At 44.3% G+C, this 15,789-nt stretch overlaps 1 protein-coding gene across 2 annotated transcripts in view; it reads left to right on the top strand.

Moving 5' to 3' along the window:
* Nucleotides 1–15,789, top strand: part of MAN1C1 (mannosidase alpha class 1C member 1) — a 346,263-nt gene that overhangs the window by 221,917 nt on the left and 108,557 nt on the right. For both annotated transcript variants that reach the window (XM_069223920.1, XM_069223921.1), the window contains one exon: nucleotides 1,202–1,325. In XM_069223920.1, coding sequence (XP_069080021.1) covers nucleotides 1,202–1,325 — 124 coding nt within the window. The remainder of the gene's footprint in view (nucleotides 1–1,201; nucleotides 1,326–15,789) is intronic.

Here is a 15,789-nt window from a genome sequence, read left to right as displayed (position 1 = left end):
GGCAGCTTGGCTCTTGAATCCTTCATAGATGTCCTATATTTTTCTGTGAGAAAAGGTGGCGAGATTGTCACAGAGGTCCTGAGAAGTGCGGATGTTTGTGGTGTCTGTTCCGGGATTTGAAAATTCCTTTATTGTGAAGAACTCCTTGCTTTTGTGTGCCCTTGTGTTGATGCGCTTCTGAATGGCTGACTTTCTGGAGGATCTAATGCATTGGTGGTGTGAGGTGACTGCCTCTTTGTAGGCTTTGCGGTCTGTCATGCTCTTGCTCTTTCTCCACTTTCGCTCTAGTCATCTGCAGATGCGCTTTGTTTCTTGGAGATCGGACAAGAACCAACTGGGTTTCCAGTGGTGCTGAATGCTGGCCGGTTTCCTTAAGGGGGCTGGGGTACTGGCGCAATTGGCGATCCAATGGGGGAGGTTGCGGGCCGAGTCGGTTTCGTCCGTGGTGTCCGGAGATAGGGGATGGCTGAGTGCGTTGGTGAGCTGGGCTTCGGTAACCTTACTCCAGTTCCTGTAGTGAGGGCAGAGGGTGTGGTGGTGTACGGTGGTCTTGGTGAATGCGTTTGTGCTATATATGTAAATAACAAATCAAAATAAATCATATCTGAAAAAGGTTTTTCCAAATTACAGTATCAATCATCACCTATAACATTTCAACGTAGTCATAATTCTTAAGCAAATTTGGAATGCTTCTGAGCAGTGACACCAGTGATATATTTCTCATGTGGGATTCTGTGTTAAATTGTTATACGTGAAAACTGCATCTGCTATGATGAATACCCTATATATTACCCAGCTAGAATGACATGGAATTAAGAATAGTAAATATATACTTACTTACATTTATCATTTGTAAGTTTATATTTTTTTAATGTATATATTTGCTTGCTGTGAAAATGAAAGGCATGATTTAGAGTTTGGAGGATTAGATACTCCATCACAAATGTGATGGCTGTCCCATCTGCCATGTTGGAAGTGCATTATAGCCAATGACATTTGTAATATAGTGGGTGTAATATATGTCACATTTTAATGAAGTATCCTATCTGCCAAACTCTAAATCACGACGTTAGTTTTTTGGGGGGCTTTTTTTCACTTTTCTTGAATAATAGGTTCAGCAAAACAAATCATAAATGTTGATGCATATGCCCATTATGTGGATTCTGCATGCAACTCATGCCTTCTCTTTGTAACTTTACAGTGGTATGAGCTGGAGCTGGGGATGGGCTTCTGCAGGGAGCAGTATTTTGGCAGAATTTGGCACATTGCACTTAGAATTTGTACAACTTAGTCAAATATCTGGAAACCCTCTATTTACTGAAAATGTAAGTATTTATCCTTTGAACTATTATAAGCTTTTCAATGTCCGTATCTTTTCCATACCTTTTCATATGTTCAATAACCCATGGTTGGCTTAAAGTCATCCAGGCTTGCATGAAGCACCTCTTTTCACTCTCCCTATATTAGGGACTCTCTTGAAATGATAGACATCTTATTGCAGAAAGCCTCCTTTTGGATCTCTGGTGTTTGCCAACATTTGTTTAAAGCACTGAATGTCATGTGATAACTGTCAAAATTGCTATTCTAAAGTTCATATAACGAAATATACCTATCTTATTTCTTATGTGTACCTTTAAAGTCTAGGACAGTGTTGTACTTCAACCAAAATATGGCAGTGGTGGCTGCTGGTGGGGCATAATATTTCCCAACAATTCTAGTAAACCAGCAAATGAAGCAAGGCCCTATTCATGTAGGACTGTTTGGAGGTGTTCTCCTCATGAAAAAGTTTTGAAAAAGTGGGTCAAATAGTAAATATTAAAGCATAATATCCACATAACGTTGCTAAAAAGCCAGAGGCTATAAAACACGTTTATTATTGGTGGCTTATCAATAAGGGGCTTTTAGGCACCAGTTAGCTACCACATAAGGCCCTTCGTGTTTGTGCACAATATTTATTTTATTTAGCAGTGTTCATGTTGCCATCAAGACTGACGGTATGCAGCCCTCTTCAGGCTCCTGCATATTAGAGTTCACCCCATTTTTTCCAAAATATCTACTGAGTGCTCCCTTTATTTTAAGAATTACCCTCAGCCTGTGTCAGTGCCAGCATTTTGCTAACAGTACCACCTTATGTCAAGAATTAAGTACAATATGCCAGTACCAGAATTTTGTAATTGATGCTACCTATATGCAATGTCTTACCTATTCATCAACAAGTTGATGAGTGTCAGCATATTCTCATGGCTTACTTCCCCCAACCTACCTCTTCTGACACCCAGTATGCCATGACTGCCCTTTCTGAGGCTGGGAATTATCTCCAATCTACCAACCCCAGCAAAGTGACAGATGTGTTGCCAATGGCAAGAATTACTTCCACTGTGCCAATGCCTGAATTTTGCCATGGGTGCCTTCCCTTTCACCAAGAATTACCACTTGTATGCCACTAGCTGAGCTATTGGCAGTTTTCCGATATTCACAGCTAGTGCAACATTCACAGCAGGGTGTATTCGTTTTATTTGCCCACATTCGACCCTTATGTCAATCTAGACTGGCTGGTTGGCACCCCGACACAGTCTCCTACATAACCTATATTGACTACTTATTCAAAAGGCCAGGGCACTCGTATGAAATAAGATAAGAGTCTGTGCAGTTAGGTTCTTGGTCTTCGGAGAATCAATATATAACCCAAACAGAGTTAAAGTTCAGTGTCTTTATTCTTGTGCGAGGTTTTCATACATGTTCATCACATCAGAAAGATTCCATATGTGGTCATCACAACAACATCCAACAGCCAACACGTTTTTCGTCTCCGAGAAATTAATCTCATTGACTTCCTTAGGGCAAAGTATAATTAAGGTGTTAACATGAATAAATGGCTTATCCTAATCAAGTAAAACTCTTCAAGATAATGTACGATCAATAGTGAAAGAGTAGTGGGAATCACGTGACGGGGGCAAAACATTATTATCCCCGAGTCTTCGTGAGGGAGTACTCATAAGTCAGCACATATGGATCCAAAATCTTTTACGGTGAGATCTGGAGGTATAAGGTATAGAAGAGACACAGAGTAAGGTCTCAGGAGTGTGTGTGAAACTCCTCAGCATGACCCAGGACCTCTCCCTGCCCCCGCTTGGAGGTTACAGACGACAGCGCTAGATGATCCTCCATTCCGTACCTCCCTCTACAAACACTATAACAGAACACTTTGACATGAATGCTAACAAAACACATCCCATCTGATTGAATGGAGTGCATTTAAAATGGCCCTTAGGGATCACTGCCTGGGCAGCACCAGGAATATGCGCTGCCAGTTTGACAGAGATTTTCTCAGATTGAGCTTGAACTGCTGAGCTGTGAGTCCCAAGTGCTGTCAAACCCTGAGGATAGAAGCCACCTTGCGTGGGCAGCAGGTGCATGCCACATTACTGGAGAGTCTGGATTGTGACTACATGGCTCACTCTGCCAAGACACATGGTGCAGCTGATAAATTGGGTTCACACCTTGCCTGGCTCATCCTCCAGGATCAGCTGAGTCATCCAAGGCTGGTGCTCAAGGCTGCCTCTGGAGTCCTCCTGCACACACACAGGGATATCCATGTTGAACTAACACACCTGTATACTTCCTTGTACACATCAGTAGTGCCACATCAATGGAAGAGATTGACTCCTCCCTAGCTAACGTGCCCCTCCCTGTGTCATCAGATCAGAGTTCCATCACGCTCCTCAAAATTCAGGAGTGTATCCATGCACTTGCCACTGGTACAACCCCGGGACTGGATGGTCTCCCAAATGAAGTTTGCAAAGCATAGGCTCCCCTTTTAGCTCGTCACCTGTAGATAATATATAATGGAGCCCTTTTGGCTGCCTGCCTGCTGGCCATGCTCCCTGAGGCATTGCTCATCTCTCTCCCATAACCTGACATGGACCCCACAGTACTGGGGTCTTATTGGCCACTGGCACTTCTTAACACAGACTACAAAATACTTGCTAAGATCCGAGTTAATTGTTTGGCACCCTTGGTCCCAACCTTGGTACCCCCAGATCAAAATGGATTTGTCCTTGCCGGACATGGTTCTCTCAATTTGCACAGATTCTTCAGGATTCTGGAATATGCTCCCCATACCTGGCCCCAAGCAGGCTGCTTAGTACTGGACCTAGAAAGAGGTTTTGATTCATTGGAATGGACTTTTTTGTTTGGGGTGCTCCAGTGATATGGTCTAAGGGCTCGAATCATTTGTCTGGTCAAACTACTTTATATCTAGCTACTAGCCAGAGTAAAAATGGGCAACCTTATATCTGACCTCATTTTGATTATGTCAAGTGCATGGGCAGTGAGGGGGCCCCCTGTGGGCCCCTGCACCTGTTCTCTGCCAGCCTTTTCATAACGCTAAAACCATCATGAAAAGGCTGGCGGAGAACCAGGTTGTAATCAGCAGGCCGGAGCTGTATGTAGCGCTGCCCTGGCTGATTGTGACCTGCACCTGACGTCAACCTGTCGGGATCACAGATTCCCGGTGGAGATGGCAGTAGCCTGCCGGTATGACTTCCAGGGTCGTAATGTGGCAGTTGGACCACCAGAGCAGCGGTGGTCCTGATTGCCACTGCAAGTCTAGTGGTCGAGTGACCGCTAGACTCGTAATCAGGCCAAAAATATTGAGTACAAAAATATTACCACACAAAGCATTTATAATATAACAGGAATGACAAAAAGATATTGTGATAAAAATACTATGGAATGAAATATCATTATTTTTAAATTACAACTGTAAAGTTATATGTTTAAAATATCAGGGCTGTGGGTGCAAGCACAAACAGATTCCTTACACTAGGCACCCCAATGTCTCCACCACTGGATGTGCACTCTGGACCTTCCTAATATCTGAATGTAACAATGCGATTATGGCTAAGACTTTACTATCTGATGTACAGATGTACAGATTTCTTTTGAGCATGACTCATGGTGTGGGGGGTATGGAAGGGTGGGGAATTTGGGGTATTCAGATATGGAGGTTTTGAGAAAGAATGAATAGGCGTGCCTTATTGTATGGCAATGATGTCACAAAGGTGGTTGCTGTTTGATGATGCAAAGGTAAAAATCTGTTTACAAAAATTATAAAACAAAAGTAAACAATTTAAATAATAACATAGATATAAAAATAGTGTTAAAATATCTAAAATAAACATAAAACCATAATATATAAATATATATAAATTTAAAACGATTACCAAAGTATTTCAAATTATGAAAAATTCCAAACATATTAACAGTTAAAACAATTTTTAATACATATACATCAACATATCCATTAATTAAGCCAATATAGTAAATATAAATGAATTAAGTTTAAAACCAATTTTATAAAAAATAATATAAACTTTAAACAGAAGGAGTAATTTACAATTTATAAACATACAGTATAAGCAAAACAAAATAAAAAAGTAATATAAATGCAGGTTAGCAATCATTATATAAAATATTTAATTTCCTAAAAAACAATTTGACGATTACAACTCCATAGAATTAAACTGTAGCGAAAGTGTTGGACTTCGGATAGGTTATACTTATTGTTCACACTCCAATCTCAGCAATAGTAGTGAACCTGTTGGACTCCCGAGGGGTTAGAGTTACCATTCTCATTCCATTCTAAGCAATAGTAAAGAAAGTGTTGGGCGGCGGGGGTGTTAGTTTTACTATTCCCACTCCAATCTACACAAAAACAGTGAAAGTGTTGTACTCCAGAGAGGTTTCATGTACTATTCACACTTCAGAGCCACAGTGCAGAAAATGTAGGATTTTGGAGAGACTACACAAAAACAATCCAACACCTAATCATTTTGTAATTTTTTTTGTAAATAACTAAAATCAAAAACAAATTAAATTAATAATATAAAGAAAATGCAAATATTGCATACTAAAAAAATGATAAATTCTTAATAAAAATAAAAATAAATGTAAATAAAATGTCCTTCCCTTCCACAGGGAGTTGACATACAGGGATCATTGGACAGGAAAACAAAAAAGAAATAACTTACTTATTAAATACAAATTCTTTTAAATATAAAAACACAAATTTTAAATACAACAAATGCATTGTACATACATTACCAAGACAAAGAGCCTCATTATGATATTTGCAGTCCTGGGACTGCTAATGCCGCGGTGGCAGTTAGATCAACGCACTCCAGGCGGTCCGACCGCCAAATTAAGAATCTGGCAGTCAGACCGTGAGGGCACCACTGTCCCACCAGGAACATGGTTCTTGACAGGCTGACGGCTGTCGGAGTAGTGGTCAGCCTCAGCAGCGCTGAGTTCAGCACCACTGTGCAGATCACAAGTCCAGTTTCTGCCAACCTTTTCATGGCAGGAACCCCACTGTGAAAAGGGTAGCCGAGAAAGAGTGCAAGGGATCACAGGAGGCCCCTGCACTGCCCACAATCATGCCCACGCCCCTGCATGGCCTCCTGCCCAGCATTCTTGAAATGCGCACTGTCTGCTAAGCAAAAAGTGTGCATTCTGAGGGTGCTGGTGTGCTACGATATTGGCCTCACCTTCCTTAAGGGAGCTGAGACCAATACCGTAGCACTGTTCCCGTAAGACTGACTGATGTAATATGATGTTCCCACAGATCATCTCATTGGGAACATCGTAATACGACAGAGGATGAGGCAGCTGATTTGACAGCCTTCTCCTTCCCACGAGATTCCTAAATAAAGCAAATATTGTAAATAATACTTCCAGCAATAAAAACATAAATAAATTAACCAATTAAATATTAATAATTAATTTAACATGTACTATAATTCCAATACCTTCCAGTTCTATTCCCCTGCTTAACCAAAAACCCACTACTAAAATATACCTCACTAACAAAAATGTGAACATTTAATTATACAGTAAAATGTAAAAAAAAGTTTAAACAGCACAATTACAAAATTAAACTGTTTACATTATGATCAGTTACACGATTAATAAAAAAAAAATTAATTAGCGTTAAAATAAAATTACTTAGACTTTAATTTAACATTTCACCCTAATCCCCTACAAAACCTGATACTAAAATAAAAATGACAAACTAAAATAAAAGCAATTATACTTTAATATTAAATATATTCCAACAATTAAAAAATATAATGATTTAAAAAAATTAATAACATCCAGTGACATAATTAATGAACAATAAAAAATTATATAGCATTAAGAAATTATCAGTGTATTAAAAATCTTCCCACTCCATTCCACAGTGAAAATCCAAAACCTGCTAATAAAATAAAAGTAATTAATCATTTTTTTAAATTAGATATACATTTAAAATAAATCAAACTTAAAGAGATAAAATAATTGTTAAACAACTAACCAATCAATGACATTTTTAAATTACAATATAATAATTAGCAATGACATAAAATTATCATTTATATTACTTCCCACGTTATTCCCCTACAAACTCAACAGTCCACTACTACATTAAAAATGACTAACTCAATAAAAAAAAATACACATTTTAAATTACAAATTATATTTTTTAAAAATATATCAATTTTTTTATATATATATATATATATATATATATATATATATATATATATAACAAAACAAACATATAGATTTAATATTATAACTTACATTACGAGTCTGGTGGTCACTAGGCAGTCTAGACCGCCACTGTTGTGGTGGTCCGACTGCCACATTACGACCCTGGTGGTCCAACCACCAGGGTACTGCTGTCTCCGTCTGGATCGATGATACCAATGGGCTGACAGTGGGTGCAGGTTGCAATCAGCCACCTCAGTCAGCACCACCCTGCTGATTACAACCTGGTTCTCCGCCAGCCTTTTCAGTTTCACCACCATGAAAAGGCTAGCGGAGAACAGATCTAGGGGGCCACAGGGGGGCGCCCGGACTGCTCATTCCTGTGGCATGGGCAGTGCTGGGGCCCTCCTGCCCAGAACCCTCGTAATGCGCACTGTCTGCTCTGCAGACAGCACCATTGCGAGGGTGCTGGTGTCCCCTGAGGGCTGCAGCATTTCCGCCGGCTTGATTATGAGCCAGTGACAATGCTGCCACCACTTTCCTGCTGGGCTGACGTGCAGAAACCATGGTTTCTGCCCTACCAGCCCATCGGGAAAGTCAGAATGGGTCCGGTGGGGAGGTTGCCACTATAGTGGCAGTCATCCTGTCTGGAGTTTTGGTCGACTAGTGTTCCCATCCGCCAAACTCGTTATTAGGCCCTATGTTTTTAGTTATATTCAAGTGAACACTATTAAATAAAACACTTTTTCTCAAACCCTATGACATAATTAAAAGAATGAAATTGTTGACACTGATCGATATTTCTGCACAAATATTTTTTTAACACACTTTTTGTATCAGGATATTCAAAACATATTATTTTGCACAGATACTGAATTGTTTTGTGTATGCCATGGCCATAACATACTCTAACACACACATGTTTTTACTCACACTTTCTCACTCACTGTCACTCATTCTCATTTCCGTTCTCCTTCACTCTTAGTCCCCCTCATACCTTCTAACTCACTCACACTCCATGCTCTCACTAACTCATTTTCACTCATACTCCCTCTTACTGACTGTTATTCACACACAAACATACACACACTCACTCCTTCACACTCACTGACTTTCACTCATAACTGCTGGTGTGCATGGGGGCTCTGCTTCGAAATCCTGGGAAGCAGTTGCTCTGGTTCCACTTAGCTGCTGGTTAGGTGCACTCCTTTAATAATTAGGGTTCTGTATGGCTGTCAGGCGACTAGTCCAAGGTGCATCCGCACCTGCCATGCCATTGATAGCTATGCCTCTAACACACTCCCCTCACACTCCCTCTCACTCTCTTCCTAGTTCTCACTCATTATAAATCACTCACACTCCTTCACTCACTCCTTCATACTTGCTCATACTCACTCACATTTTCTCACTCTCGCTGAATTTCCCTAATGTTCATTGTTATAGACACTAGCAAACACATTAGCCCACACTCATTCTCACTGACCCTTACTCAATCTCATTCACTCTCAATCACTCACAAACACTCACAAAACACTCATCCACACATGCACTGAGAAACAAAACAGGATTTTACTTGTTTTACTTATCTTGGCTCTTCTGCTGGCAACTCCTCCATGGCAGGAATCCAGTGCTGGACTTCAGCATGGTTCCCACCGAGAAGCATGGCATAGCAGAAGGACTAGGATTAACAAGGGGACGGCCAAACCCAAGCCCTCTCTAAGCTTATTGATGGAGCTGGAAACACATCCAATCAGAAGCTGGGGCACTGTTTGGGATCCTGCCCCTGCTGTTTCATTCTGATCCTCATTGGCCTCAGTGATGCAGTGATTAGCACCCTGCCTGCAAACATTTTTATAGATAAACTTTGTGTAAGGTTTGTAGCTAAAGTATTCCTTTAGTGCTGTACTCATAAACAGCACTCTATGTTTGGATCATGACTCACCTCCTTAACCCCATTCTCCTCCTGTCATCAGGACCTTAGAGAGGCCAAGAGGCTTCGATAGATAATTATACACATTAGGCACCCCTTTTTTCACCATCCCATAGAACACTCCGTACATGCTTTTGTCCATTGACACCTTAAGGCACTTCCCCTGTCATGTAACCAATTCTCTGAAGATGAGTTAAGAGTTGTTGTGGATGAAATCATAAGAGCAGAGCCACAATTGTTTGGAGCACAAGTCCAACATACTCCTCTCAGTAGGAAAATGGAAATGTGAGACAAGATCATTGACAGAATTAATGCTGTAGGCACCACCCTGCGCACCAAGGAGGACATTAGAAAGAGGGGGAACGACCTGAGAGGCAAGATCCATTCCCTGGTCTCCAGGCACAAACTGCAGATCAAGAAGACTGGCGGTGACCCTCCCAGTGCCCCATTACAACTCTTTCCCTGGGAGGAGAAGGCCTTAGACATCCTGCATCGCGAGGGCTTAACAGGAATACCTGGGGGAGTGGAGTTTGGTAAGTTACAACATAAAAAATGTCACAAAAATTCAATGTCATGCATGCTCACAGCTTAGCTTTTGTCACTGTCTTGTTCATGTACTTCACCAATATTCAATACCCAGAATCTCTGAGTGTTAACGCTGTCAGTCTGTATTGTTGGACCCAACATCACAGCTACTAAAGGCCATCATATGCCATATTTCCAAATGGTGCCGGAAAATCTCACAATAACAATAACACATTCCAGGATCCCCGGTGTGTCCCAAAATGTAAATGTGTGCTCAAACTTAAATGCAGCCACGTACTGATATGTAATACACTACTGTGGTCAAGATTTAGGGAGTACAGAGATTTGGGTAGACCTGACTGCAACTCCCAGCAGGCTCTGTTTCTGTAACTCCAACCACCAGCCCAGTGATTACTTGTCCAAAGACCCAAGTTTGTCAACTCCCAAATTAAGCTTACTCGCCTGGGTGGGGGGGTACCATTTGTATGGTGTGTGTAGTAGAGAGAGTGATCTGACTGCAACTCCCAGCAGGCCCTGTTTCTGTAACTCCAACCACCAGCCTAGTGGTCACTTGTCCAAAGACCCCTGTATGTCAACTCCCAAATGAAGTTTACTCGCCTGGGCGGGGGGTACCGTTTGTATGGTGTGTGTAGTAGAGAGAGTAATCTGACTGCAACTCCCAGCAGGCCCTGTTTCTGTAACTCCAACCACCAGCCCAGTGGTCACTTGTCTAAAGACCCCTGTTTGTCAACTCACAAATGACATTTACTCACGTAGGGGGACACTGTTTGTATATTGTGTGTTGTACAGAGACTGATCTGACTGCAACTCCCAGCAGTTCCTGTTTCTGTAACTCCAAACACCAGCCCAGTGCTCACTTGTCCAAAGACCCCTGTTTGTCAACTCCCAAATTATGTTTACTCATGTAGGGGGATATCATTTGTATATTGTGTGTAGTACAGAGAGTGCCCTGACTGCAACTCCCAGCAGGCCTTGTTTCTGTAACTCCAAACACCAGCCCAGTGTTCTCTTGCTCAAAGAACCCTGTTTATCAATTCCCAAATGAAGTCTACTCACCTGGGTAGATAACATTTGTATAGTGTGTGTAGGAGAGAGAGTGACCTGACTGCAACTCCTAAGAGGCCTTGTGTCTGTTCCTATAAACACCAGCCCAGGATACAATTGTCAAATACCCTAGTTTGGTAACTGTCAATTGAAGTTTACTTACCTGGGAGAATACTATTTGTTAAGTGTGTGAAGGTGAGTGATCTGACTGCAACTCCCAGCTGGCCCTGTTTCACCAGCCCAGTGTTCACTTGCCCAAATACACCTGTTTGTAATCTCTCTAATGCTCTTCACTCACCTGGGAGAGTACCATTTGTTAAGTGTTAAAAAGTAGAGGGAGTGACCTGACTGCAAAGCCCAATAGGCCCTGTTTCTCTAACTCCAACCACTAGCCCAGTGTTCACTTGCCTAAATAGTCCTGTTTGTCAACTCCAAGATGAAGTTTACTTACCTGGGGGATACAATTTGTATGATGTGTGTAGCAGAGAGAGTGATACCTGACTTCAACTCCCTGCAGGCCCTTTTTCTGTAACTCTAACCACCAGTCCATTGTTCACTTGACCCTGTTTGTCAACTCCCAAATTAAGTTTAAGTTTACTCACCTGGGAGGATAATGTTTGTATAGTGTGTGTAGTAGAGAAAGTGACCTATCTGCAACTCCCAGCAGGTTCTGTTTCTGTAACTCCAAATACCAGAACAGTGTTCACTTGTCCAAAGACTCCTGTTTGTCAACTCCAAAATGATGTTTATTCAGCTGGGGGGATAACATTTGGATAGTGTGTTTAGTAAAGAGAGAGTGACCTGACTGCAACTCCCAACAGGCCCAGATTTTGTTACTTCAACCTCCCGGCCAGTGTTCTCTTTCTCAAACACCCGTTTGTCAACTGCCAAATTAAGTCTACTCACCTGGGGGGATAACATTTATGTGTGTGTGTGTGTAGTAGAGAGAGTTACCTGACTTCAACTCCCAGGAGACTTGGGTGGTCATTATGACCCTGGCGGTATTACAACCGCAGGGCCAAAACGACGGGAGCACCGCCAACAGGCTGGCGGTGCCTCCCGGCGTATTTTGAACGTGGCGGTAGCGCCGCGGTCGCACCACGGGGCTACGGTTTTCCGCCACAATGGCCCCGGTGGATGCAGCGCTGCCCAGGGGATTACGAGTCCCCGACCACCAGCCTTTTTCTGGCGGTCTGAACCGCCAGGAAAAGGCTGGCGGTACGGGGAGTCGTGGGGCCCCTGCACTGCCCATGCCACTGGCATGGGCAGTGAAGGGGCCCCCTGACAGGGCCCCATGCAGCTTTTCACTGTCTGCTGTGCAGACAGTGAAAAGCGCGATGGGTGCAACTGCACCCGTCGCACGGCCGCAACACCGCCGGCTCCATTTGGAGCCGGCTCCCATGTTGCGGCCCACATCCCCGCTGGGCCGGCGGGCGTAAACTTGGTTTCCGCCCGCCGGCCCAGCGGGGATGTCCAAATGGGCACCGCGGGAGTGCGGCTGCATTGGCGGCCGCACGGCGGTTACAGCTTGGAGGGCGGCGGTAGTCGCCCGCCAATGTTGTAATGAGGCCCCTTGTGCCTGTAACTCCAAACACCAGCCCAGGGTACACTTGTCCAAATATCCCCGTTTGGTAACTCTCAATTGAAGTTTACTCACCTGGGAGGATTCTATTTGAGAGGGAGTGACCTGACTTCAACTCCCAGGAGACTTGGGTGGTCATTATGACCCTGGCGGTATTACAACCGCAGGGCCAAAACGACGGGAGCACCGCCAACAGGCTGGCGGTGCCTCCCGGCGTATTTTGAACGTGGCGGTAGCGCCGCGGTCGCACCGCCGGGGCCGGCGGTTTTCTGCCACAATGGCCCCGGTGGATGTAATCCACCAGGGCAGCGCTGCTTGCAGCGCTGCCCAGGGGATTACGAGTCCCCGACCACCAGCCTTTTTCTGGCGGTCTGAACCGCCAGGAAAAGGCTGGCGGTACGGGGAGTCGTGGGGCCCCTGCACTGCCCATGCCACTGGCATGGGCAGTGAAGGGGCCCCCTGACAGGGCCCCATGCGGCTTTTCACTGTCTGCTGTGCAGACAGTGAAAAGCGCGATGGGTGCAACTGCACCCGTCGCACGGCCACAACACCGCCGGCTCCATTTGGAGCCGGCTCCCATGTTGCGGCCCACATCCCCGCTGGGCCGGCGGGCGTAAACTTGGTTTCCGCCCGCCGGCCCAGCGGGGATGTCCAAATGGGCACGGCGGGAGTGCGGCTGCATTGGCGGCCGCACGGCGGTTACAGCTTGGAGGGCGGCGGTAGTCGCCCGCCAATGTTGTAATGAGGCCCCTTGTGCCTGTAACTCCAAACACCAGCCCAGGGTACACTTGTCCAAATATCCCCGTTTGGTAACTCTCAATTGAAGTTTACTCACCTGGGAGGATTCTATTTGAGAGGGAGTGACCTGACTGCAACTCCCAGATGGCCCTGTTTCTTTTACTCTTTTTAATCTCTCTAATGCTCTTCACTCACCTGGTAGTATACTATTTGTCAAGTGTTGGGAAGTAGAGTGAGTGACCTGACTGCAAAGGCCAATAGTCCCTGTTTCTCTAACTCCAACCACAAGCCCATCGTTCACGTGCCCAAATATCCCTGTTTGGTACTCTCAATTGAAGTTTATTCTCATGGGGAGATACCATTTGTATAGTGTGTGTAGTAGAGAGAATGACCTTACTGCAAACTCCCAGCAGGCCTTGTTTTTGTAATTCCAAACACCAGCCCAGTGTTCACTTGTCCAAAGAACCCTGTTTGTCAACCCCCAAATGAAGTTTACTCACCTGGGGGGATAACATTAGTCAGGTATTGGGGAGTAGAGAGAGTGACCTGATAGTAACTTCTAGCAGGCCCTCTTTCTGTTACTTCAACCACCCGCCTATGTCCACTTGTTCAAAGTCCCCTGTTTGCCAACTCCCAAATGAAGTTTACTCACATGGGAATGATCAAGCACGGGATCATGCTCAAATGAGAAATGTGTCTGTCTACCTAGCTCCATTTTGAGCTGCTATCTCAACATGAAACTATTGAGGACAGGAATGACACTTACCCAGTGTGTACAACAAGTATTCCTAAGCCTTCAAGATGCATCACCAAATTGGTAGAAGCAGCAGACACATTGACACAGCACTGTGCACATGATGACTCCAGTCACATATATCACAAAGTCCTGGGTCTGCCTGCATCCCACTCAACTACGCCCCCAAATGGTCCAAAGCCATATCTTGCCTCTCTGCTGTGTTGGCTGCACTGGTGGTAACATTTCATTTTGAGGCCATCCTCCAAAGTGCAACTTATCTGCACATCACATCAGCTGCTTGAATCAAATTGGGTTGGCATTCTTCACACGTCATGTCAAATCACCCAATACCATGGTTCCTTCACACAATTGTATTAACTACAACTTAACTTTCTCCAAGGTCCCGGACTACTGTAACACTAAACCTTTGGAGGTTGATCTCACATTTCAACAAGTAACAATGTATGTTTATCATCAACAGGTGGATCTGCTGCTTGGCACACAGAGGCCATGGAACACACTACCACTAACTCCTGGATGAAACCCTCAGTGGCGACGGCACTCCTGGACGTCTAGACGTGGAGGATGGTCTGGCCTATCTGGGCAACCTGATCAGATGGCAACAATGAGTCTCTGTGCCCACAACGTCACCTCCCAGTCCTGGTGCTTCAAATTCCCAGGCAACCATTCACCCCCCCAACCTGTGTCCCTAGCACAGTGTCCACCATCTCGTGCCCACCAATCCTGGATCCTGAGTTGCAGTGCAACACTTCAGACAATGAGGGTCCAGGAATAAGTTGGATAGGGCACCCTGTGGCAGGGACACATGCCTTTGGGGGTAGGGTGCGTGGGAGGGATGCTGTCAGCCAGTGGGGTGAAGTCTCAGGGTTGCTCTTGGCCAGGACACCCTCAGCCACATCCTGAGGGTGTATCAGGAGCCCCAAGGTGTGATGGGCCACGTGTGGACCGAATTCCGGGAAATCAAGGAACTCTGGGAAATCAAGCAGCTACAGAGAGACATACATAGAGACATGCGTGAAACGATAGAGGCCCACAATACCAACATGACCTCCCTAACAGGGGTGCTGAGGGACATACACACCACCCTGAACAAGGCTTTTAAAAACCAGCTAACACCTTCCTTTAGCTCATCAACAGCAGTCCCATCAACATTGGTGCCAGCCACAGGAAGGGAGGCCATGCCAGAGGAACAACAAGCCACAGGCACCCCTGCCTCTGTAGCCCCCCCCCCCACACACACACACAAGCAGGAATGTCCAACAAATAACCCAGGAGGTGCAGATGGCAAGACACCCACCACTGCCAGCAATAACACTCTTCCTTTCACCATGTAGCTATGAACCATAAGGTGATGATCCAAGGTACTTGTTCAAGATGGAATATGTTGCATGTACACACTGCCCAGCTCAGGATTACAACCATCACACACAAACACATACATATAAATGTCTGGTCAAAGTAAACATGTTATTACAGTGTTTATCACATAGGCAGAACTATTTGAAATCATGAATTACTGACTCATACCTAGTAAATAAACATATTTACAGGTACAGACCTCCAGATCACGGAAGGAAGGAATTTGCCAGATATTGTCCTGTAGAATAGGGAAACATTGAAGTGGTTGTTGTCATCACCTTGATCCTTATGACATACTACACC

The sequence above is a fragment of the Pleurodeles waltl genome, chromosome 3_1 (genome assembly GCF_031143425.1).
Source record: "Pleurodeles waltl isolate 20211129_DDA chromosome 3_1, aPleWal1.hap1.20221129, whole genome shotgun sequence".
In the NCBI taxonomy this organism is placed as follows: domain Eukaryota; kingdom Metazoa; phylum Chordata; class Amphibia; order Caudata; family Salamandridae; genus Pleurodeles; species Pleurodeles waltl.
Note: the sequence above shows the minus strand (reverse complement) of the source record. Positions and strands in the feature narration are given on the sequence as shown.